This window comes from Callorhinus ursinus, unplaced genomic scaffold (genome assembly GCF_003265705.2).
Source record: "Callorhinus ursinus isolate GAN/ISIS: 27379988/994484 unplaced genomic scaffold, GSC_fseal_2.0 scaffold27, whole genome shotgun sequence".
Taxonomy (NCBI): Eukaryota; Metazoa; Chordata; class Mammalia; order Carnivora; family Otariidae; genus Callorhinus; species Callorhinus ursinus.
In genome coordinates this window covers 7,341,872-7,367,663 of record NW_027397089.1, presented here as the reverse complement: position 1 = coordinate 7,367,663, position 25,792 = coordinate 7,341,872, and the positions used below count along the sequence as shown (strand labels likewise).

The 25,792-nt window shown below is 37.8% G+C and overlaps 1 protein-coding gene across 3 annotated transcripts in view; it reads left to right on the top strand.

The window, feature by feature from the left end:
- The window catches only part of STK38L (serine/threonine kinase 38 like), an 81,947-nt gene that overhangs the window by 48,403 nt on the left and 7,752 nt on the right, over positions 1-25,792 (top strand). For all 3 annotated transcript variants that reach the window (XM_025879714.2, XM_025879713.2, XM_073877804.1), the window contains 8 exons: positions 4,990-5,134; positions 8,591-8,642; positions 14,546-14,668; positions 14,911-14,994; positions 21,700-21,823; positions 23,426-23,580; positions 23,952-24,054; positions 24,234-24,295. In XM_025879714.2, the coding sequence (XP_025735499.1) occupies positions 5,001-5,134; positions 8,591-8,642; positions 14,546-14,668; positions 14,911-14,994; positions 21,700-21,823; positions 23,426-23,580; positions 23,952-24,054; positions 24,234-24,295 (837 nt within the window). In that variant the 5' untranslated portion in view covers positions 4,990-5,000. The remainder of the gene's footprint in view (positions 1-4,989; positions 5,135-8,590; positions 8,643-14,545; positions 14,669-14,910; positions 14,995-21,699; positions 21,824-23,425; positions 23,581-23,951; positions 24,055-24,233; positions 24,296-25,792) is intronic.

Genomic DNA, 25,792 nt, shown 5'->3' with positions numbered 1-25,792 from the left:
GTAGCATTAAGGATACTCGTTCCTCAGACATGTAGTATGTGGAAATTAAGGTGAAATCCCCAGTGAAGTAGTGTGTTTTGCCAGTCAGGTAAAGCAGTTCTGTTTTCCTACTTTAGAAGTTTGATGGTAAATGGTTGGAGACACCACATCTATTTATAGGTAGCTTGAGTGCCAGATTTGTTATCTCCTTTCCCCAGGCTTGATAAATGAAAGAATGTTGGACTTAACTATTGGTAGCGTCTCCATTAATGAATAGGGGAGTCTGGAGAAAACACGTGAACAGGAAATTCAAGGGCACCTAGTGTTGTTTTTATCAGTCCAGGAATTCTAGACTTGCAAATTGTATCCTGTTCTTTTTCTGACTAAAGAAAGGGCTTCAGTAAAAGACAAAGGACAGTGTTAAATCCATTAGAGGAATAAATTTGCAATATAATAAGTGCCAGTCATCTACATCATTCTTTGTAATAATTTGGTCACTTCTGTTCTTGGTTTTGTTTAATTTGAAAATTTTAAAGCCTATTTGTGTCTGATTAGAAGGAAATTATTTTTTCTTGTTTTTTAAGCTAATTTCTGAAGGATAGTATTTAATCAAGACTAAGGGTGGGGCTTTGGCTTTTTCTGCAATTATATCTCTCAAGTAGGGTTTTTTTCCTGAAGTTAATGTAACATTAAATGATTCTGTAGTTCTTAATCCAAAGGACACTATTACATATGAAACATGTAATTTCAACTCCATTAAATCTGAGTTCTGTTACCATCATTTGCTGAATGCCTACTGTGTGCTCTGCACCTTGCCAGGTGTTGTAATACTTTCATTACAAAGACGAATACAAAGGTGAATAGGTTTTGCTCTGATTTGTGTTTTAAACACAGTATACGTACTTGCAGGTATATATGTATAAAGCAGAGTGGAAAGAATTAATCATGATTAGATGATATAGTGTCTGGAAATTGTTTTTCATTACTCAACATCCACCTTTGGATTTTGGAATTGAACTCATTACATCTTCTTATGATGGGAGAAACCTGATTTTGTGTTTATCCCTCTTTTATAAAGATCTCAGGTTCTTACATTTTTATCTAAAAAAACCTCATATTGCTCTCTACTGTTGATGCACACAATTACTGATGTTTAGAATTCCCTAGCAATTTTTTTTATGTTTCACAAAAGTGTCCCTCCAAGTTTTGCTCAGTAATAATTCTGCCCATATCTAGCTCCTCAGTTTTGCTTCATTCTGGGAGAGCCCAGTCAGCAGGAGAGCTTAATGCTGGCCATCTCCAGCTATTTTAAAGTACCGTGGGCAAGATAGTGATCTGTCTTTTATTTATTTATTTTTAAGAATCTGCCTTAGTCTGATGCCATTAAACATTTAAATTAAATAATGGTTCTCTTTGTTTTGATGCCATGCTCACCAAGCAATCTTCTGATCCTAATTAAGGCTTTATACCTAGCTTGCCTACAAGGATGGAATACATTTGCCAGAAGATGCAAGTCTCTGTTCCTTGTTGCTCTTATTGTGTAATTCAATAAATTGCTATTATGTCATACATATCAGTCCCTTGTGAACTCTGTTAGGCTAAAGTAGCTTCCAGAATTTGATTGCTCTGGGTCTCTGGAAGCTGAAGGCCAGAGCTTGCTCTACGAGGTCCCTTGGCAGCCAGTCAGCTGCCTTACAAGGCCATTCCCTGAGTTCATCACACATCTTTCTTTCTGACTTTACAAGCATTACTTAGGTGTTATTTCTTTGTGCTTTATTAGGAGGCACCACAGAAGATTTTGGTTGGTTGGTTGTTTTTTCACCACTCACTTTTTGAAAGGAACGTATAGACCTTGGACAGCCATAGTTGGGTCTTGGCCTTTTTTCCTCCTAGGAACTGGCAAACCAATTTGAAAATTCCTTATCAGGTACAGATCTTCTGGACAAATGAGAAAACACTATGAAATCCCTGGGTATTGCTCTGTGTTGGAGCTTCTAAGTTTTTTGCTCCCCCCACAAATGTTGAAAAAAAGTTACAGGCACTTCTTTGTGTTTGATGAGAATTATCTATGAACTTAAATTTCATATGCCTAAAGGAAGCTCCTTAGGATACTACTGCAGATTTTATATCTATCCCCTTTTTGAGGATTTAAGATGCATATTAACATATTAAAGGTGCTGAGAAGTCTTAAAATCAGACACTTGTTTAACTCTGTTTAATTTTAATTTCCTAAATTTATTTGAATTCCTCAACTTCTAGTCCATCTTCCTCAGCCTTCCCTCCATCCTCAAATCCCAGTTATGTGGGGTTCAGGGTGTCTGCTGTATACCCTGCCTGTTCCACTTTTCCTTCTTTGACTTTTCTACATCTGATCCTGAAATACAGAACGTGAATCCACTGATTCTGAGGTTTCTAAAGATGGTGTGGCGGCATTGCCTTAGATAGCATTCCAAGAAGAGTGAGATCTGAGTACTCAAAAATCATTTGGCCATGATAATTCTTGAGTTCTATTTGTTTTTATTTTTGATTGTTGTGAATATTATTGAATAATATTCATTATGTTAAAGGATTTAACACATTAAAAAATTGAACTAGGTGCCTCAAATAATGTCTTACATTTGTATAAGCCATTGTGGCTTTGCTGTGTATCATCTCAGATGGCCTTAGACTACGCCTGTGAACCAGACAGAGCAAATATTATAAAATCCCTCTTGAGTTCAGTGTTCTAGTGATTCGAATAAGACCTTACGATCATTAGCAGCAGGGTCTTGTTTAGGTCTCGAAATTCACACTTTTGTGAAATTGCTGACTCCTAGGTTCAGTAATTTCTTTTCCTATAGTTGCGTATTAGCCAACCTTTATAGTGTACTTTATTTTTTGCCAATTGTTTCAGCTCTTCCTCCACCCCCCCATTGACAGGTTGACTCATTCATTCATTAAAGCCTACTATGTGTCAGATACAGTGCTATTGTGGTGAACACTCAAAAATGAATGGGGAAAAGTTCTTGCCCCAGAGGTGCTCCTAGTTTAGTGGAAGAGAGAAATGAGGGCTTAAATACCAGTATCTGAGATATATTGGTGCAGGTGCTAGGCAACACACATGGAAGAATACCAAATGTTATGCCTCTTTCGGTAGCGAATGTTAGAGAAGTCATCACAGGAAGACTTGAGCTAAAGTGGATCTTAAAGGTCAAAAGTGTTTGGGGATAGGTCATGCAAGGGTTTGGAGGCAGGAAAGAGCTGAGTATGTTGGGAGAAGAGGGGGTGGGGGTGAAGCAGTAGAGAAGGCTAGGCAGGCAAGTTGGAGACCGCACCTGGAGTTGGATCCTGACTCCACAGCACACTAGCCTTGTGACCTTTCTGAGCTTCAGTTTCTGTTGTGAGGAGGAAATGCGCTCGTGCATAGGAAGGGCCACTCTCTTAAATCCTCTGGAGAAAAAAGGGAGAAATCAGTGAATCAAATATCATATGATTCCTGATAGGCACAACCATTCAGTGTCTGTGAGTTGCCTTTGTTTATCATGCCAAGCTAATTTGATTTGCTATAGGCAGTGAGGAGAAGTGAATGATTTTAAACAAGTGATACGATCAACTTCTTGTTCTAAAAATCTTTAGAGTAGTCAGCAGAGGCACAAGTTTGTGAGGCTAAAATAATAGATTCATGTTTAGACATAATGACTTTGAAGCTTATGCAGTACATTGAGGTATAAAGCCAGTAAGAGGGCAGTGGAACCGGGAATTTGCCCGAGTTAAGTTGTATACTTTCGACTTGCTTGACATTGAAGAATAAGAAAGGTCTTTTGGTTCATTCCATTATCCCTGGAGTCTACTGAAGTTCAGGTCCATACCTGGGGTCTGTATCTTCACGTAATTAGGGAGAGGTGGGTGTTGGGGAGTAGGTATCAGGTTTGGGGGAATGCTTTCCAGCTAATAGTGCAATGTTGGATGCTCACTGTTGGCAGTCTGGATCTTCTCTAGGTCTGTTATGATCTCCATCCAGATAAGCAAAAACCTCTTTACTGTATGAAACCATTCTAGTCTTTTTTGGTCCTGATGTAGACTGTAGAAGACAAGTCTCTTAGGGTCAGTGCCTACCAGTAGCAGCCACCACAGTTCAGTCTGTCCCCTGCCCCCCCGCCCGAAGCAGCCATTTTGCTACGTTCCTTGTCTTATTGTCCAAATTATCTTCTTCAAACCAGTACTTCATTTGGCTGGCCCAGTGGTTTTTCAAAGATAGCACTTGAATGGCTTTGAGTAGACACACGTTGCCCAGTTAAGGTCCCAAAACATCCCTACCGTCACCTGCCTTGATTCATTTGTCTTTTCTGCCTGATTCCTGTGGACATTTGAGTGTCATTTGGATATGAAATGGACCTCACAGTCTGGAGAAGTACCCCTGACCTTGTTACAGCGCTTTCTGAAATGACATAGAGTTCAGAATGAAATAGGGCAACAAGGGCTCCATTCAAAGGGGCTTGTTTTTAAAAGTAGTTTACCCATAAAGCCTATGATATGTAAGAATTGCTTCAGACCGATGTTTGTGTGCAGATTTGATGCACTGCTTCGTGTTTCCTAGAATTTATATGGCAGAAGTTATTTCTTACTATTTAACTGGACTGCATTAACTCTACGGAGACTTATGTTTAGTGCAGGCATATGCATTAACAAAATCTTGTGGATTTTATTTAGTGATCAATAAAACAAAAACAAAATAGATCGAACCTCTTGTTTTGAATGCTTGTTGACTACAGCCTTTTGTATAAAATGTGCCCATGTTGTGTGTGGACTGGTGCTTCTTGACTCTTAGCCCTGGTGGTGCTAACACAAAAATAATTTCTATTGCTTCCTCCTTCTTTACTAGCATTGTGTTATTTATAATGTGAAAGACTTGGATGTCTTAACTGTTAGGGTAGAATTGCGCTGAGCAGAAATTAAACCATCTCCAGAGTTTATTGTGAGGGATAGAAAGTGTTTTTCTACTGAACAATTTGTGTTTATATGTTGTTTCAGTTTCTGTTACTATGGCAATGACAGCAGGGACTACAAGCACCTTTCCAATGAGCAACCATACCCGGGAAAGAGTGACTGTGGCCAAGCTCACATTGGAGAATTTTTACAGCAACCTAATTTTACAGCATGAAGAGAGAGAAACCAGGTATAGTAAAGGCTGGTCAGAATTTTCTGTTTGTTTTAATAAGCCGTTAGGTTGCAAGTAGGGTGTAAACGTGTTGTCCATTAATAATATAAATATTGTGGATCCCTGTATGCTGTTTTTAGGTTTCCTATACTGACAGTGTCTCTAGTTATTTTCGCAGAATGGTTTCTTGTCCTGTGCACCCATATGCTTAAATCACATGTCAGCTGATATCTTCAGTAAAACATTTCTAATCATGAAATTACGATATATCTTTATACTTTATGAATAATTAATATTATTAATTATCCAAAAACATGTATAGAGTGTAAGTGGAGGGAGAAGAATAAAAAGATGAACGACATGTTATTTTGCCTTCAGAAAACTCTGAAGAGGGAGATAAGGCCCATAAATATTACATGAAAGAGTGAACAGCATCACTAAGAGAAGGGCAAAGAAGGGAGAGATTGCTTTTGACTAAAGTAACTGGGAAGGCGTCATAAATGGTAGGGGCATTTATCAGGGCTCTCAAGGAGGAGTATTAATTATACATGCATTAATGGGAGAAGAAGGAGGTAAAGGAGCAGGAGGAAGCATATTACAGACAGAAGAAACCGCCTTTGGTGCTGGGTCAGGCAAGAGCCAGTCTAACTCGAACTGGATTTCAGCATTTCCTGGGAGCCTCAGCTGCTTTGTTAATGTAGCTATTCTCATGGGAGTAGAAAGGCTTGAAGATTTTTGAACACAATCAGTGATCATGGGTGTTTCTCTAGAAAAGTACTTTAGTTGTGATGTACAGAATGGATTGTGGGTGGAGAAATAGGAAACAGGAAAGGCTAGGGATGTAGTCCAGGCACACAGAAAGAAGGCTTGAATTAGGATCGTGACAACAATAGAATAGAACTTAGGAGCAAGAAAGATTGACAAAAGTGGTGCCAAGCTGGGTATGAAATGTTGGACAGGTCTAACTACCGATCAGCCAAGCTGAGCAGAGAATTGAACTAGAAAATGAAACTTAAGTGATTATTCTGAAGTCAGCCTAGAGACACAGAGTCGGAAAATATGAAGGAGAATAGTGAGTAGAGCTAACATCTCTAACCAAAGTTCCTAAAGGAAGAGAGGAAAGAGGCTGGAGTGGAAGCAGGTTAAACTAAATTCACCATCAGCAAAACTTCCAGAAGATTCAATTTAGGCTGAAGGAAAGCGATCACAAACAGATCTAAATGGAAATGTGTGGATAAATCTCAACATGAATAGCATAAAAACAAAAACAACAATAATGATAATGTCTTATACATTTTTAAAAGTAGAATTAAAATATTTTCCAGGAGTGGACTATCAGTCAGGAGGGAAGTAAGTATAATTAAAGTGTTCCTAGAGATCTTTGTATCTCTGCAATAGAGGTACAACATACAGAGGGGGTAAGGATTGATTCATTTCAGACTAATAGAGTTTATAACTTCCAAACTAGTAGAGGGGAGACAATAGAATGAGGAAAAAGTCCTGGTTCAAAATAAGGCAAGGGAAAAAGAAAAACTAAAACACCAAAAAGTCGACACAAATAGAAACCACACAATCAGTTAGAAATGAATCCAAACATATGAGTAATTATACTAATTGTAAATACAATGAAAGTCTCTGGAAATCATCCAGTCACCAAGGGAGAGTGAACAAAGTAGAAGAGAATCAGGCAAAGAAAGACTGCTTTTTCAGGAGGCAGACACTGAAGTTATGCATCAGAATTTTGAACGCTCCTTGTCTTTTCCTGATGAAATCTTTCAGTAATTCAGTTTTGCCCTCTATTTCCAAACAAAGGAAAGTAAGAATAAAAGTATCTGCTGTTATTTCAAGAAGAAAAAAAAAAAGCAGTCTCAGCTTGGTGCCATGGAAGTCGTATTTCATATTTCAGCTCATATTTTCTAAAAGCTTATACTTTAGGACTACATGTGATGAATTTTTAAGGCTTAACTAATTGGATAAATACATAAGCCAAATAAAGTACCAATCAGAACAAAATGTCCAGGGCATTTAGGAGGAACACTGTTTTCTTTGCAGGTACAAGAGAAGCCACAGGTCTTCTCGTTTAGATATGGTAGAAACGGATGAAGGTTACTGCCTCTCTCTCCAGAGTAAGGGATGATTTCATGAAGTGTTAGTCTTGGCAACAGTGAGGAAAGGGGGCAGTAGAGATTTGACAGAAAAATGAAGTTGCCTATATACTCATGGGCCCTCCCAGATTAGTGGTCCTTCTCCACTGTGTATTCTGTCTGCAGAGGAGAGCACTCAAAATCCTTCAACGAGCAGCTCTGCAGGGCCCAGAGGGGCATGATGGCAGGCACAGAGCTTGCTCCATTCTGAGGGTTGGGCTTTGGAAAACAGTGTGTAAATAAAAGATAAAAATCAGCGTGATAAGCACGAAGGTGTCTATTACAAATGTTGAGGAAGTAGGCAGGTGTCATTACCATTGGGGTGCTGATTTATGAGCAGTTTTAGATATTTTTGTTATGAATTTTCCATAAGAATAATGGGTTAGGAAAGAGCTTACCTATGGACATATTGTAAATGACAAATGCTAAAAAATGTATACGATGATTTCAGTCCTCAACCCTTATATTCCCGTGTAGGTAAATCCTGGAAAGTTAGTCTTATTCTAACATATTCCAAAACTAACTAGGAAGAGCTCTGTCAGGTTTATCTTTAGGAAAAACCAATACAGTAGAAGTAAAATAATGAATATTCAGTTGGGAGTGAGTTGCACAATTTGTATCACAACCATCTCTGTAGTTACTAGTTACTTCATCCACCCAACCCCTCCCCTTCTCCTCCCCATCCCCCTGCAGTGCTGTGCTTAACTAACTCCGGCAGTGTCATTTAAAAATGACGAATAACTGGACTTGGCTATACCTAGAAAAGCAGATGTTCTGGTGGTTACTTTTTTTTAATGTACAGTTTTTGAAGAATTAGAATAAAATATACTCAATTGCATTGAACATTTTTTCTTGACTGATTAGGAAATCAAGCTTAGACTTTAAATGAAGGACTTCCGTAAGCTCATTTAGCTAATAAGTATTAGAATCAGGGTTCAAACAGGGATATCCACCTTAAATATTTATACTTTTAGTCACTGTAGTTACTTTTATATGCTTCTAATGTAAACACTGATAAATGTTAATGATTTGGGTGGTTTGAATATTAGACAACAGATTTTCCTTATTGAAACATTAGTCACCTTTGCTAATCATTGATTTAAGCAGCGTTAGAAGCAAATTTTTTATTTGGCCAATATGAGAAAGTGAAATCTGGGTTGGGTTTATATTTTGAGAAAGAACACTATTTTTAATAATTATTTTGATTCAACTTGATTTTTTTTTTTAGCATAGCAAACCGAGTCGTAAACTCAAATAAATAAGTGAACATTTCTTAAATGGGAGTAGTTAGGAATGTATTTAAAATTTAAATTATTTTTTCTTTGAAAAGGCAGAAGAAATTAGAAGTGGCCATGGAAGAGGAAGGATTGGCAGATGAAGAGGTAATGTTAGCTGTAATTACTGTGACTGTAGTTAATGATACCATGTACTTGAAAGTTACTAAGAGTGGATCTTAAAATGTTCTCACTATAAAAAAAAATTACTTATATGAGGCGATTAGATATGTTAACTAGCCTTATGGTGGTAATCATTTCATGATATGTATGTGCATCAAAACATCACATTGTAGACTTTAAACTTGCAGTGTTATATGTATGTCAATTATATCCCAAGAAAGTTAGTTGGGTGGGGGGTACTAATTACTGTATAATGGCAACTCCAGTGACTTTTTCATTTATTGATATAAGATAATTTTATAACTTAGGTAATGTGGATTTCATCATTTGAATATGGGCTTCTTACTTTGTTGCTATGATGGAGATCTTTAAAAGGAGGCAGCTTTTTATTGTTTTAAATCCGAGAACATAGATTTAGTGAACAGGGTCTACAGTATCCTAAGTGCATGGAACAAGAAAAGTGGGCTCCAAGAACAATCAGTGAATTGCCAAGTCTTCTCACATTTTTTCCTGAATGTTTCTTAAAACCATCCAGTGCTCTAGTCCAGTGCCTCTCCCCTTCTTTAAGTTACTGTGTGTTTCACTTGAAGAAAAACTGCCCCCAGCTGGGCTCTCTTCCTGCATTCTGGGCCCCACTCCCACCCCCAGGTTTTCTGCACACTCCACCCAGAGTTCTGTCTAAAAACGGGTTTGATCACATCCCTCTTTTGCTTAATACCCTTCATTGGTTCCCGGGTACTCTCGGATGAGGGTAGACCTTAACGTTAATGTGCAAGAGGCTTCACAGTTTGGCCTCTGCGTTCTCGCTCTACCCTCATCTCTTGTCCCCCACCCCCATGCTGACCACCACTACTGAGTTACTTTAATTTCCACGCTCTTGCCTGTGGACCTTTCATAGGCTATTTCTGTCGCTTAGAACTTCCTTACTCTTGCCCAATTCCCTTTATTCTTGAGGAAACTCTGGGCCTCACTTCGGGCCTCAGTTCCACTAGGAAATCTTGCCTAATCTCTTGAGGTACTCTTCCTACATTCTGCATGGACACCGTTCCTATCCCTGCGGCAGCTCTAAATATCCTCTCCCCACAGTAGAAACTCCATAATGTCTTACTCAGCTTTATACCTCCACGGATGGCGGAGGGCTATAGATATAATAACTATTTGGTGACTAAAGACACAATGACCTTTCCCTCAAGGAATTTACCAGTTACAAGGAGAGATGATGTATGTGTGTGTGTAAAAATACATATACATGATAGAATGTGGCAAACTTTGAAAATACAGGGATTTTCTATATAGGATGGATCAGAAGAGGTTTCATGGAAGAGGTAGCAATTGATTTCAATCTTAGAAAAATAGGTAGATTTACATTAGAATCAAAAGATAAATACAAAATAATTGCAGAACAATGAACTATAAAGGATGCGATAAAGGAAATAGCAAGGTAAATTGACAGCACATATGGAAAGGCTAGGCTGGTAGTAGTCTACTAAGAAATGTACACTTTGTTTTCTAGGCAATAGGGAAATACAACTGAGATTAATTAGCTTAACAGTTTTCAGTGATCAGAAAAAAATTTCTATACTTTAAGAGTGGTCGTCCAAATGGTGATTTGAAATCAAACCATTATTTAATCTTCCCTGTACCTTTCCTAGGACTGTTCCTTTATTTTTCTGCTGGCACTGTTCGAATAAAATGTTTTATGATTTGTACCAAACGTGGTTACCTTGTTAATCAGTTGACTCAATCTAGAAAACCCAAATTATTTGCCTAGAATTACTATGATAAATGTTTTAAAAACTCATTTAATTATATTCTTTAAACTTTAAATGAGAAAGGTAGCGATTTAGATCTGTATTACAATCAATAAAGAAAAAATAAAGCTAAGCAAACCTTTTCTTATTTATTCATTAGTATTAAAAACTTTCTTATTAATAATCTTATAATTGTATTAATGTATATTGTACATCATTATATTTACATATTTCACATATATATATTTGTAATATATGTATAGAAATCTTAAGCATAAGATCTTAATTGGAAATCTGGAGGGAGAAATTATAAAAACAGATGCTCAGGGGGTCAAGCAGGTAACATGAATGAGGGAAGCTGGCCGGGTTGTTTTTATGACATCTTAGGTTATATATTCTTTTGATCCAACACACTTTGTTTGCACATTCAACTCCTAAGAATATTTTTTTTCACTTCCAGAAAGAAATAGACTCTTTTTTTTTTCTTTTTCTGAAATATCTGATCCTCACAGTTTATCTTTTGATAAAGACATACCCCTTTTCAACTTCACTGAAAGGAGACAGGAGCACCAGCCCCAGTCTACTCGTCACCTGATGACTGGCATCAATGGTGGAGACTGTGACCAATTAGAGACCTGATGTCCATCAAAAGGGGACTCACTGCCTCTTTGACCCAGTGTGGCTGAGTTCCTGTCTTTCAAGAGAGGCTGGAAATCTGGACTTCTATGTGACATCACCTGCTTTTTAAAAATATCGGCAAATAATTCAAGTGTTTTAAAACCAACTTGCAGGCCAAATTAAGTACATCTGTAGGTTGAATACAGTTTGTAGCTTTCGGTTCGCAACCTCTGCTCTGCACCAGGAAGTGCTAAATACATTTAGAGCTATTTTCTTTAATTCTTCTAATTAACTTGTAGAAAATGTGATATGATTTATATCTAAAAATAGTGGCCCATAATAACTATAAAACTTCTAAAACTTTTTTGTGAAGATATTTTAATTCCACAAATGCTTGTTAGGCCCTATGCTAGGTCTTAGATTATGTCAAATTCTACAGAATAGATACCATCTATTAAACCTTGATATAAAATATGTTGTAACTATCATTGTGTGGGGTGGATTTTTCTTTTTAAAGGTTCTATTTATTTGAGAGAGTGGGAGGAGGGTCAGAGGGAGAGGGAGAGGGAGAAGCAGACTCCCCGCCGAGTAGGGAGCCTGACGTGGGGCTCGATCCTGGACCCTGGGATCATGACCTGAGCCAAAGGCAGACGCTTAACCGACTGAGCCACCCAGGTACCCTGGGGTGGATTTTTTAAAAAATAAAATTGTTTTATAAAAAATCTAGTTTTAAATTGAAAACTAGTATTTATCCTTAATTCATTCAAAATAGAAAATCTTTGTGAAATAATTCGTGAAAGTTATTTGTGAAAATTAAACCACGTGATGTGGTCATGTGGAGCATATATGCAGAGGTGGAGTTGCCAGCTGAACTCTTTCAGATCTCAGAACTTCTGTGTACACTGCCTGTCTTATATAAAACCTGAGCATCCCATAGATCGAGAATTTGAGGAACACCCATTTAAAAAGGAATGGAGAAAGGAAGAAAACGATGTATGTCTAGTTTCGTCTCACTTAAGAAAATCCCATCAGACATGGAGTATTATTCCCTCTGATGGAAAAACAAAATAAATTTAAGCTGCAAAAGGGAGCCATGAAATGTTAAGCCTGCCCACAGATTTTGTTGTCCTCTTTGGCGAGAAAGGATATGATTACCACAAAAATGTTACTTGTTTTTCAAGGCTACTTAATCTACACAAGCAGATACATCAACATGTTTTTTCCATCAGTATATTTTTTTGACTTTATTAACTTTTTTATTTTAATTCTCAGTATAGTCAACATACAGTGCTATATTAGTTTCAGGTGTAAGTTTCAGTGATTCAGCAATCCTATACATTACTCAGTGCTCATCATGTCATCAATATATTTTTTTAAGATTTATTTATTTATCTGAGAGAGAGAGCGTGTGCAGGAGGAGCAGAGGGAGAGAGAGAGAGTCTCCAGCTGAGCGCAGAGCCCTACACGGGGTTCCATCTGACAACCTGAATCAAAACCAAGAGTCTGATGCTTAACTGTGCCACCCAGGTGCTCCATCAGTCTATTTTTTAATGCTAGCTTGCTTTACCTCCCTCTGGACTGCAACACTGATTTGAAGACTAATATCATGGGGGGGCGCCTGGGTGGCTCAGTCAGTTAAGCTCTGGACTCTTGGTCTTGGCTCAGGTTATGATCTCAGGGTTGTGGGGCCTTGGGCTCCACTCAGCGGGGGGTCTGCTTTCCCTCCCCCCCTGCCCCTCCCTCGCTCACATCCACTCTCTATCTCTCTAAAATAAAAATAAATCTTAAAAAAAAAAAAGACTAATATCATGGAATAGGTTTTTTTTTTTTAAGTAATGTAACAATGGTATAGCGTGGTCTCATTTTTGTAGAATTATGTGCTCCGTTTACTTGTGATTCTCCCTTTTTGCCATTAAATAGCTGTGCCCCAAACTACATAAACATTGTTTACTTGCTGCATTACACAAGCTAAATATTAGTGAACATTATTTTCTTTAGTGGCCTCTCTTCTGTTGATTTTGAGCATGATTATGAAAGTGTGTAATGAGATCATCTTTTCCATTCAGATTAGACAAGTTTCTGAAACTACACCCAACCATACTCCATTTTATAGTCCATAAAGTCATAGACCCAGAAAGGGTTTCAAAATTCTTATATTTATTCATTTATGTAATTGAAACAAACCTCCCGAAACCTCTTTATTGCTTTGAAAGACATGATATTATAGTGCCACCATGTGGCCTTTTTAATTAGTCTTAAGCTGCTTTTTTGGGCTTGGCCTTTTGGCTAAGATCAAGTGTTGTTTTACTATAGTAATTCAGTTATTTTTTTAAAAAAATCATTCAGTGGGCATTTTTTAACAAAAAAATAGTCTGTTTCCACCATTGATGTGCCTGAGTGTGTAACTTCCTTCAGCTGTTTAAAGATGTTTAAATCGAAGATAAAATTTCTTGATTGCATCTTCTTAGATTAATTTTGTTGGAAGTTTCAGAATTCCATTGCACTGGGATGCACATTTACCTATTTCCAATTGATAGTTTGCCATCCCTTTCTGAAAACAGATATACACAGGAATAGTATAAGACACCATTCAGTGGTTATACCTTGAGCTGCATTTAAAAGCAGTGTTTCTGAGCTGCGATGGCCCTGTCGACTTGCCTTTCCCTCAGAATGGAACTCCTGAAAACCTGGTAGGGTTCAGTTGACCATGAACAGGTGCTTAATTTTTTTGATTTTGTTTATTTCCTACTAAATGTGACCTTTACCAGGACCTAACAGAAGGTCAACAGAGTTTTGTTTGGTCAGGGGGGAAATGACGTTTAGAACAGTGAAGTGAACGCCTCTTCCAAATATAACCTTCGGGTATTTCATAATGTTTCTTATCAGCGTTTGTTATTTTTTGGTGATCTTTGGAGAGTGCATTATGAAATTCCTGACTTGAATATTTTAATGAATTCTTTATTATTATTTTGCAATTTTATATTCTTAGGAAGTTGTGTGCCAAATCTCAAAGCAGTTTATTAAAATTTATCTAGGAAAAAATTCTATCATAAGTAAATCTCCATGGAAACACTGCTGTGGTATTATTTTGGTGTCCTAAATCTCAGGAGTTGTGACAGCACAACCTGGAAATTAGGGAATTGAAGCAAAGTAGATTGCCTGACTGTAAAATTCATGATCAGAATACTATTAGCATTTCCTAAAGCTTAACTTTTATGTATGAATTAAGTTAGCATATACATGAAATACAAGATAAACTTCACTAAGATGAAATATTAAAGGAGTCCACCTCAAGAATAAAGATTTATCAGTTGGTAAAAATAAAAAATGTTTTCTTTAGATTGTTTTATTCTTTCCATGCTTAACAAATACTCAACTTTGGTAAATAAGTTCTAACATTCGTATATAATATTTAAGATACTTTGCCCCCATTTTACTTATCTTATCTTTTAATACTACAGGCTTCCTTTAGAGCAATCTAAATTTAGAATCATCCTTTTAAATTGTCTTTTTTAATAGAAAAAGTTACGCCGATCACAACATGCCCGAAAGGAAACAGAGTTCTTACGGCTCAAGAGGACCCGACTTGGCTTGGATGACTTTGAGTCTCTGAAAGTTATAGGAAGAGGAGCGTTTGGAGAGGTTACTTCCTTTTTAAAAACACTGCTGTTGAAAATATGTAGCTTAAGATAGTTTAAAATAGGTATTTCAATAGGTTAATATGTATTAAAATAGTTTAATGTATCAGAATAGTTTAAGAATTCCTAAAATATAAGCAATGGCAAATTGCAACACTGATCCCTTTAAAAGAACTTACCTTTTGCTTCTAAATCAATAGTAGTGACTGTTTACCATTGATAGTATGGTCAATTTTTACATTCTAGGTGCGGCTGGTCCAGAAGAAAGATACAGGCCATATCTATGCAATGAAGATATTGAGAAAAGCTGATATGCTTGAAAAAGAGCAGGTATGAGTTCTTTAACACATATAACCGAAGGAATACCACTGACTAGGTGTTAGAGTAAATGTTAATATTGGAATTTGTAAAAAGGAGTCGACACATCTTACTGTATATGGTCTATTAATTTTTTGGTAGCCTGTTTTATTGTTTCTCGATTCTTATAGTTAAAATTTCTTCCAAATTGATAATCTGAAAATGTATTAGCCTGTTCAGCCTGTCATAACAAAATACCAAAGACTGGGTGGCTTAAACAACAGAAATTTATTTTCTCACAGTTCTGGAGGCTGAAAGTCCAAGACCAGGATTCTGGCACGGTTTGATTCTAGTGAGGTGCTCTTCTGGCTTGCAGATGGCTTGCTGCCTTCCCACTAAGGCCCGCATCGCCTATCCTTGCTGTGTGCACAGAGAAAGAAAGGGAGGTCTCTGGTGCCTCTTCTTAAAAGGACACTATCCCCCTCTCCTTCTATGGCCTCACTTAACCTTAATTACTTCCTTAGAGCCCCATCTCCAAATTCAGTCACCTGGGGGTTAGGGCATCACCATAGGAATTTGGTGGAGGGGGACAATACACAAACATTTAGTCCATAACAAAATACCTTCTTTTCTGACTTCAATGAAAATAAAGGACAGTTCTCAGCTTCCTTAATCCCTATCACATATAAACAAGACCAGTCTCCTGTGAATTGGCTGATTTTACATATTTCCAAAATCTGCAAACCACCCCCCTCCCCCAATTTCATACTCCTGGACTCTCTATGTTTGCTGTGACTTAATGCAGCTTAAGGGTAGGCCATAAATCCGAAAACAAAAATAGTATTATTTATGTATTCCCCTCTGTTTCTGGTCTGGGTAGAAGCTCTGTAGAACCCTAAATGGATTACATATGCTAGGGGAGGACTCAACAACAGAGTATAGAGGGAGGATGGCCCCTCTCTCTACCTAATGCTCTACTTCAGTCTTTTAGTCCCTGCCTAAAGCTTACTTAAGAGTTCAGCTTTTGACTGAACAGGTTACAGAAGAGGTTTAGTCAAAAAGACCAAAGTGCACGTCCTCATCAGACTCCTCTCTGATTCTCCTCTCTTTGCTTCCAATTTCTTCTCCTCAGTGGGGGCAGCCTTGGTGGAGGGGGCGGGACCTCCTGCTGGGGCAGCATTAGCCGCTGGGGAGGCTCCACCAGCCTCTTGCTTGCAGATGAGGCTCCTGATGTTGATGTTGACATTGGCTGGGGGCCTTTGTAGACAAACCTGGCCAGAAAGGTTCAACTTTTACACCCGCTGCTTTAATGAGGGCATTGATCTTATCCTCCATGACTGGAGGTTGAGGGCTGAGTAGATGCAGGCGAGCCCGAGACAGCGCCGCCGTAGTGTGGGTGAGTGCTGTAGCCGCAAGGTGCTAACCGGAGGAAGTGAGGGTCTCACCCAACACGGTCCTAGCTTCCTCGGAAGGACCCAGCACCTTAGCCGCAGCTGAGAAAAGTCCCGCCTAAAACTTACTTAGTTATTACAGCAGTATAATATTGGTTTTTATTTAAATATGCCCCCCCCCCTTGAATTTTCACTGCATTCTTTCACTTTATTTCTATTTCATGCGTTCAACAAGTATTTACTGGGGGCCTATGATGTGCCAAATGGGCCTGTGGTGTTCTGGGTAACACACAGATGGGATTAACAGGACAAACCCGATCCTTATTTTTTTCTAGTAGTGGGGAAATAGGCAGGCAGCTATTTCAAATAGTCATGATTGAGAAAGACTACAAAGAAAGTTTTTACAAAAGGATGAATTGATGCAATTGATCTGGGTTTAAGAGGAAGAGTTAGATCAGGGAATGTTTCTCTGAAGAGAGAATATTTGATGAAAGACTAAATAATGAGAAAGAATGACAGATAAAGATCAGGTAGAACAAATATCCAGGCAGCAAATGCAGAGGCCCTGAGGCAAGAATAATCTTGGCCCGCTTAAAGAGAAAGAAGCCATTGTGGCTAGAATTCAGTGCAAGAAGAATGGTGGGAGAGGTAGACAAGGATCAGATCCCAGAGCTCTGAAGGCCAAGGTAGAGCGTTTGGGTTTTATTCTAAATGCAATGGGAGGACGCTGTTGTTTGAGGGGGAATGGTATGTCTGATTGATGTTTTACAAAGATGAATGAGTCCCTTTGCTTGCTAATGGAGGAAACAAGAGGTGAATCAGAAAAGCCAACTGAGAGACTGGTGTACCAATTCCAGCCAGGATGTGATTGTGGCTTAGAGCAGAGAAACTGAAGAAAAGTCAGATTAAGTATGTGTTTTAGTGGGAGAGCCAGCAGGATTTTCTGTGATGTCCTGTACACTGGGGGATGAGACAATGGGTAAGGATAGTGAGGGGAAAATGGAAGAATCAGGATACTACCTAGAGTTTTATTTAGGAATGGGACACATTATGGTGTTGTTTTCTGATTTAGAAAAGACTGAAGAAAGAACAGATTTGGAGATAGTGGGAATGAAGGGTTCTCTTTGTGGTATACTAAGTTTGAGCTGCGTGTTAGATCCAGGAAAAGATATTAAGTTCACAGTTGGCTGGAATCTGGAGAGAAGTTTCACTAGAATTATAATTTGGAAGCCACCAATATATTGATCATATATTGGGGACAAGATGAAATTGCCTAGAAAACAAATATAGTAGAGAAGGAAAGAGGGCCTGGATCCAAGCCCTAGGGAACAATAGGCAGAAGAGAAACCAGCAAAGGGACCCAAGAGGGAACATCTAATCCGGTAGGGGAAACCTGGGAGAACATCGTGTCATGGAAGCCAAGAGAAGAAAGTGCTTAAAGGAGGAGGTAGGTGGTCAACTATGTGGAATGCTGCTAAGAGAGTACAAGAGGAAGACAAGCCAGTGGATGTCACAATATGGAGATTTTTTAATAACTTGGCAAGGACATTTCCAGTGGATTGCAGGGCAGAAGCCTAACTGAAATGGTGAGAAAGAAAATGGGAAGCAAGAGTGGGGAATGTGAGTGCAGATAAATCTTCCATGTGAGGCAGAACAAAGAACAGATTGTTTGTTTGTGTTTGTTTGTTTTTTTTCCCCCAAAGAACAGATTTGTAAAGTGAGACTTAGGGTAAAAAAGGATTTTTTTTTTTTTTAAAGACAAGAAATGTTTTGATGCTGATTAGAAGAATCCATTAGAAAGAAAAATTGAAGATGCAGGAGAGAGGGGACGGATAACTATAGGAATACACTGGAAGACAGAGGAGTTGATCTTTGAGAGGAGTGGACAGTACCTATCCATGAAAACAGGAAGGAGAGGCAGAGAAAATGGGAACAAATGCAGGGTGGTTGATCTGGCAGCGCCAGGTGCCAAGTTCCTGCCTGAGTGCAAATAAGTGAGGTCATCATCTCAGAGTAGAGAGGGACAGCTGGCTTGCTGGAGGTGTATAGAGAGAGAATCTGTGAAACAGTCACAACTATTGGCTTAAAGGGTGGGAGAGCAGACTTGCTGCGGAAATGCAGTTGAATACCCATTGACATTTGCAATCCTGAATGTACAGTGAGACCTGTTGGCGTAGTTGGGTGACCTTTCTGTAGTAATACTTAGTTGCTCTGGGGTAGATAGAGAATAGACCAAAACTTGAGTCTAATTAGGGTTGGTGTTTTGCCAGGCAAATGCGATGGAGGAAGGGACAAGAGAGTTCCGAGTGTTTGCAGAAAGAGTGATCAGAATGAAGGAGTCTAGGCTGGGTAGAAAAAGAAATGAGGTTGTGAGGAGGGCAAAAGAGAAAAAGTTGTAGAATCCATGGAAGGAAGATTGAAATATAAGAATAAGAGATCTGGAAGGATAAAAGGTGGAAATAGAGTTCCTCCAAATGGAGACTTTAGAGGGGGTACAGTTATTGGTGATGAGAAGGCCAAGAGGATTACCACGGGTGGCTGAGGTGCAGTGTGGAAGAGACCACTGCAGATGAGAAAGAAGTCAGTAGATAGGGCATTTGATGGTTCACCTTGTGGACGTTGAAATCTATCCATGAGTGGAGAAGCTAGAAAGGAAGTTGGTGAGCCAGGAGCTGAAGTCATGAATGAGTGAGAGGGTGGACCCAGGAGCTCTCTAAATGATAGCCATGAGGATAGATGATGGGTGGTGGAGTTGCCCAGTGTGCACTTCAAAGGAGGGGCAGAGAAGGAGAGGGTCACAGTGGTACAGAAGCAGCAGAAGAATGAGCAGGAAACCTACCCCCTCGCCAAGTAAGGCATGAGAGGAGAGCAGGTCATTCCTGAGAACTCACTGTGCAGGAAGACAGAACTGTCAACAGCCTGGTTTCAGTTAGAATGACAAGGTGAAAGAACCATCCAGAGGTGAGACGATATGGGACTTTTTTGAAGACACACTGATTCCAGAGGGAAGAGGTTGGTTTGGAACTCGAGGAAGGTCGAGGTATTGAATTGTATTAGAGAATTACAGATAATGATAAGAATAAAGGTCTGGGTCAAGATGTAGAGCCTCAGAGACAAAGAGATAAACAGGATCTAACTAAGCCGTCTGGGATTAGTCCTGGATAGGGTTTTGGCGGAGGGACAAAGGGAGCAGTTCGTTCCAGCTATAGTCTTCATCTTACTAGCCAACATGTGGCTACCAGGCACTTGAGTGTAGCTAGTCTGAATTGAAATATGCTGTAAATGGCAAATATATACCAAATTTTGAAGACTTCGTACAAAAAAAAAATCTCAGTAATTTTTGTATTCATTACATACTGAAATGATAAACTGTATATAATTAAAAGTATTTCATCTGTTTCTTTTTACTTTTTATGTGACTACAAATTTTAATTTATGTTTGTGGCTTGCATTGTATTTGTGTAATTTATGTGACTAGAATTTTAAATTATGTTTGTGGCTTGCATTGTATTTCTGTTGGACAGCACTGATCTAGAATATTTTGCCAGAAGTTGAAGAGTTTCTGACCACTGTTCGTTCCTATGCAGGGAAAATCTCACTGGAGCCCAAACATCAAGTCTGTTTTGCATTTTGTTATTGTTTTCCCCCTATATAAATTAACCTGCATTTGCTACCATTGAATTTCATTTTAGAAAACTTTTTCCCACTCAATTCTAATATGTCATTATGTGAAGTGTTTATTACATTTACTTTAATACTAACCAGTTCACAAAGTAGCAACTTATCTCCCTGATATTGTGGTACCAGATTACTATGTACGATAACTTCCTATTCTTTGAAAACATAGGCCCATTTTGAAAACATCCTGTAATCTGACTTCAAGATATTTAAAAACAATCAAGCCAAGTTGATGACATAGTTTTTCCTGACAGCAGCAGATGCAACATCAAAGGTTTAAGGTTTTTCCTTTATTAATCTTAAAATGCTTCGTTGAAGGCAATAGGTAGGAATTTTGATACCATTATTCACTTTATGAAACAGATCCGGAGAAATTCTGAGGTTTTTTCATGCCCGAAAGCAAGTTCTTAGTTTTCAACTGTTTTTCCTGTGCTTTGATCTCAGAGCATTTATTGTACCAGGTAATAAATACAGTAATCCCAAATATGACATTTTAAGCAGATCATGTTTCATTACCATGAAAAGGCTTAGGAAATCTGGGTTCTCATGTGCTTTGGGCCAGAGTTCATAATGATGCATAATGAGAACAGCAAAGGGATAAAATCAAATATTATTGTTAATCTTTGAAGAGAAAATGTATAAATATATTAATGCAAAACATCTGAAAATTGATTATACCAACCCGATAAATTACTCAGTTTATACAATTTTCCAGTCTATAAAATGTTCATATAAATTATCCCTAGTATAATTGTATGTCTGACAAGTCCGCAGCAAAGCCCCCAAAAGTTACACTAATTTGCTGTAGATCATGTTAATAGATATTATGGAGGTTTTATATTTAACAAAATAATATAAAGTTATTATAATTGACAGGATAATACAAAGTTATTATAAATGTTTCTGCTTGTTAAAAAACAAAACAAATGTTTAAAAACCACATAAGGCCCCCTTTTTTTTTAACTAATAGCCCTTAAAAACAGTTTGCTGAGGACCCTGACTTTGTCATACCAACCTGTTAAGGCATTGCTTACTACTTTTAACTTTCAAAAGTCAGGCCAGGGGCACCTGGGTGGCTCAGTCAGTTAAGTGTCCGACTGTTGGTTTTGACTCAGATCTTGATCTCAGGATCATGATCTCAGGGTCATGAGATCTGACCCCACATCAGGCCCTGCGCTCAGCATAGAGTCTGCTTGAGATTCCTTCCCCCTTCTTCTCCTTCCCCATCTGCTCCTCCCCCTGCTTGCTCTCTCTCTCTCTCTTTCTCTTTCAAATAAATAAATAAATAACTAAATAAACAAACAAACCTTAAAAAAAAAAAAAAAAAAAGACCAGGGGCTGAAATTTATATAACAAAGCCAGGATCCTTGGCGAATAAGGATTCTGGTTGGAAAGTTTTTGGACTAAGCATTTTTCTACCTCAGAGGCCTCAGCTTTCTGTAATGTACCTGTAGATCCCATCTTTTCAGGCCTAAAGATAAACTCTAAAATACACCATTTCCTGAGGTTCTCCATATATAATGAGGATCTGAACATGCGTATATATTTCAAATCTTTTCTAAAACTCCCCCTTTTCCTTCATGACTGTTAAGGAACTGGATGGTAAGAAATAAACTTGAAAAAATGTGTAATGTGTTGCAATTATTTTTTTCAAAATACATTCATCTAGGTGGCCCATATCCGAGCAGAAAGAGATATTTTGGTAGAAGCAGATGGTGCCTGGGTGGTGAAGATGTTTTACAGTTTTCAAGATAAGAGGAACCTTTATCTGATCATGGAATTTCTCCCTGGAGGTAAAAACAAATGTAATAGGATGGACAGACTGAACACAAGCACATCTTTATATGTAATTATTATCCTGTTGGTTAGGTTTACTGTCCTGTTCCTAGCAGTCATGGTTTTCCAATAGTTCCTCCCATAATAATGCTAATTTTTTACCACAAATCAGATTATTTTGAAGGAATAATAAATCCAGCATATTTTAAACATTACCGGTCTGGGCTTACGGGGTATAATTAGTTAGATTGTTGCAGGTCCAGAGTTAGGAACAATAAGTCACTTAAGAAAGACAAACAACCCAATGGGCAAGTGATAGACGATATATAGAAGAGAAGCTCTGGCAGGTCTATAAATATATAGGAAAATGTTCAACTCTGCTCATATTCAGGGAAATGCAAATTAAAACAAAAATGAGCTACCATTTCACACATATCTGATTAGTAAGAACATTAAGAGTCTGATGAGGCTGTGGGAGAAACTGGCCTCTCTTGTATCTAAATTAATCTCTACTCTTAACAGAGAGCAATTCATAGATACCACTGAAGTTGAAAGTGCATGCGTCCTACAATCCAGCAATTTTACAACTAGTGTATTCCCTAGAGATTGTCCCGGACACATGCACAAGAGACCTGTGAGACCACTGAAGCATTGTTGTGATAGTGAAAAACTGCAAGCAAGATAAATGCCCATCAGTAGAATGGATAAATAAAATGTGGCATAATTATGTGCTGAAATATTTTACAGTAGTTAAAAGTCGGGAGCTCTATCCCTTTCAATAAGAAGATCTCAGGAACAGTGGAATAAGAAAGCAAGCTGTAAAATTGTATGTACAGTTGATACCATTTATGTAATTTTTAAAAAATTTCAAAGACTATAATTTCATAGATTAAGATACATGTATCTGAAAGCATATTTTAAAAATAAGCTAGAAAGAAACCCACCAAGCCAAGTCCATGATAATGGTTACTCAGCAAAAAGGGAAAGGGGAATAAATAAAATGGGATAGAGGACAAAGAACACCTTTCCGTGTTTTAAGACTCGATGTATCATAAAAAATATTAACAGTTGTCAGCTCTGAGTTGTAAGTTCACCATTGTTTATTCTTTGCCCCTTTTTAAAGAAAAAATTCCTTGAAAGTAAAAATATCTTTTAGTGGGACAATGTTTTACTTTTGATGGGCTCCATTGTTTATTCTTTGCCTCTTTTTAAAGAAAACATTCCTTGAAAGTAAAAGAATATCTTGTAGTGGGATAATGTTTTGTTTCTGATGGACTGAAGAGCTCTGAACATTTTTGAAACTTGAATTTGAAAGAATATATCCCGTTTCCAGGTGTGCTTCCTCTGATTCATTTTCTCAGTTCAGCATATTTTCCTCAGCTACCTATTCGGGATGTTGAGTGGTGGATATTACTTCATTATCACCTGCTTTCTATCTTAAAAGTCATTAAATGTTGTGAAACTTCTGCTAATGCAATGACACTTTTTTTACTTGGCTCCAGAGATGGTTGGAGGTATACTGGGTGGGTCGCACAATGCAAAAATCAGGCATAGGTTGTATGAATACAGAGGAAGCTTGAGGTGTTTCTAATACATGATACTTGGTTTCCCTTATGTAGGTGACATGATGACATTGCTAATGAAGAAAGATACCTTGACAGAAGAGGAGACACAGTTCTACATTTCAGAGACTGTTCTAGCAATAGATGCAATCCACCAGTTGGGTTTCATCCATCGGGATATTAAACCAGACAACCTTTTATTGGATGCCAAGGTATGTGAAGAAACTGGTGAATTATTGGGTTGCTGATTCTTTAATGGAGTAATGGAGCTGATTTTGTGATTGAATGGGCAACTACCATTTATATTATTGCTCAACTACGTGATGTCATAGAATGATGCAATGAGAGAAGACTCTGGAGTGAACTGACTTGATGTCAGTTCAGCAGATGGCCGTCTTTATCTTCTTCCATTTTCTACTCGTAAAAATCGTCATCAAATATTTATAATTTTACTTATCACCTGTAGGAATTCTTATACTGCTAAGAGTTTTTATAATGATTGCATTTAAAAGAAGAATTTATAATTAGGCTTTTGTTTCAAAGTTAATATAATCTCTTGATTTTACTGGATTTTTTTTTTTAGGGTCATGTAAAATTATCTGATTTTGGTTTATGCACGGGATTAAAGAAAGCTCATAGGACTGAATTCTACAGAAACCTTACACACAACCCGCCAAGTGACTTCTGTAAGTCTGATTTTTTTTTCCTGGGTAACATAGTGTAGCCGGTTTAATGCAGTATTGTTGAGCATTGAAAGTTCTCTTCCTCTTCTCCTTAAACCAATGTATTTACGTGTATATTTGTGAATTTGTTTTTTGGTGGAGTTTTTTCCCTCATGATTACAATTCTCTCTTATTGAAATTAGCATTTCAGAACATGAACTCAAAGAGGAAAGCAGAAACATGGAAGAAGAACCGGAGACAGCTGGTAAGTTAGCCATGTCTTTAAGAAAGGTTGCCCTGGTTCTAAAATTTCACTGGCTTTGGTTGATCATTTCCTATCTTCACAATGATTAGTACTTACTTTGTAGCAGTGATAAAGCTGCTTCCTGGGTCACATAGTTCTTTTAGTTTCTCTGTAACCTTTCCTTGCCTGGAAAGTAAATGCTGATTTTTACTTTATGATTTAACTTTATAGCATTTTATGGCTCATACCTATGATTAAGTAATCTGTCTACTAGTAATTAGCACAATATAAAACTCACAGAGGTGAGTGTGATTGTAGTGAATGCCTTGTGTGTTCCATTTTTCATACTTGTTCTGAAACAACAAACGCCAGTCAGCATAAGTAAGGTGGTTGTGTGTTTCTAAGAACTTCTTCATGGACAAAGTTAATAGGAAGTTTGGCATGTTAACAGATAAAACAGAAACGGAAAGCAGACTTTACCACAGATAAATTTAACTACTCTTTTTAAGGACAGTGGGATAAAACTACTTTTGCCCCACACTATTTCTCCTTTATTACTTAGTGAATATAAGAATTGCTTGCCCCTTTCCCTCTTCCCTTTATCCTATTGCCTAGGTCCACAAACATTCTCAGGGTTAGGAATGTGCCTTTTGACTATGTTTTCCTGATCTCTTGTACAGCCCGGTACATACAGACACTATAAATACTTGTTAAATTCAACCAAGTGATGAAAGGGCAATTAATTCAGCATTCCCTCTGAGTACTGGGTGAGGTAAATAGACTGAAAGATAATAGTCTGATACACTCTCCAACCAAATAATAAGACCTTTGCGTGGGTGAACTCATTCTGTCAATGGCCTGGAGTAATTAACTGCAAGCTTCCTGTGCTTGTAAAACATTTCAGTGTTTTTAAAAGTTAAAAAAAAAAAAAAAGTTTTAAAACTATGGAGCTATGAATTAATGACAAAAACTTCCTTCTACTTTTAAATGTGCCATTTTCAGATCAGATTTTACCACTGAGAGAAGAATTGCAGTATTTCCTACTTTTAAGGGGAAAAAATGAATACTGCTTAAAAATATGGTGGGAATTCGACTTACAGAGTATTCACAGGTGATTACTGCTGTCATGTTTTATATTCTTGTGGACATTATCATGACTTCTATCAATGTTTATTTACCAAGGGAGAAGTAGAGGGGATTCTTAGTATTTTGGGTAGGAAATCCTTTAGATCTTGTATCCCCCCCCAACTAAATGCCAGTCAGCAACCTCCCACTCCCACCCCTCAGGTCCTTGAAATGACAAAGTCTGCTGGCACACATTTTCAAGTGGTCCCTAGCATGCTGCCTTAAATGAGAACTACTGCCTTAAAGAAATCATTTTTGTAAGATTTTATATGCATTAAGAATGAAATACTCCATTGCTTTCTAATGGATAAGCAGTGCCCTGGAATTAGGTTTATAATGAAAATACCTGACGTTTATATATACAGTAGGTTGTAGTTTCTAAACCACATTCCT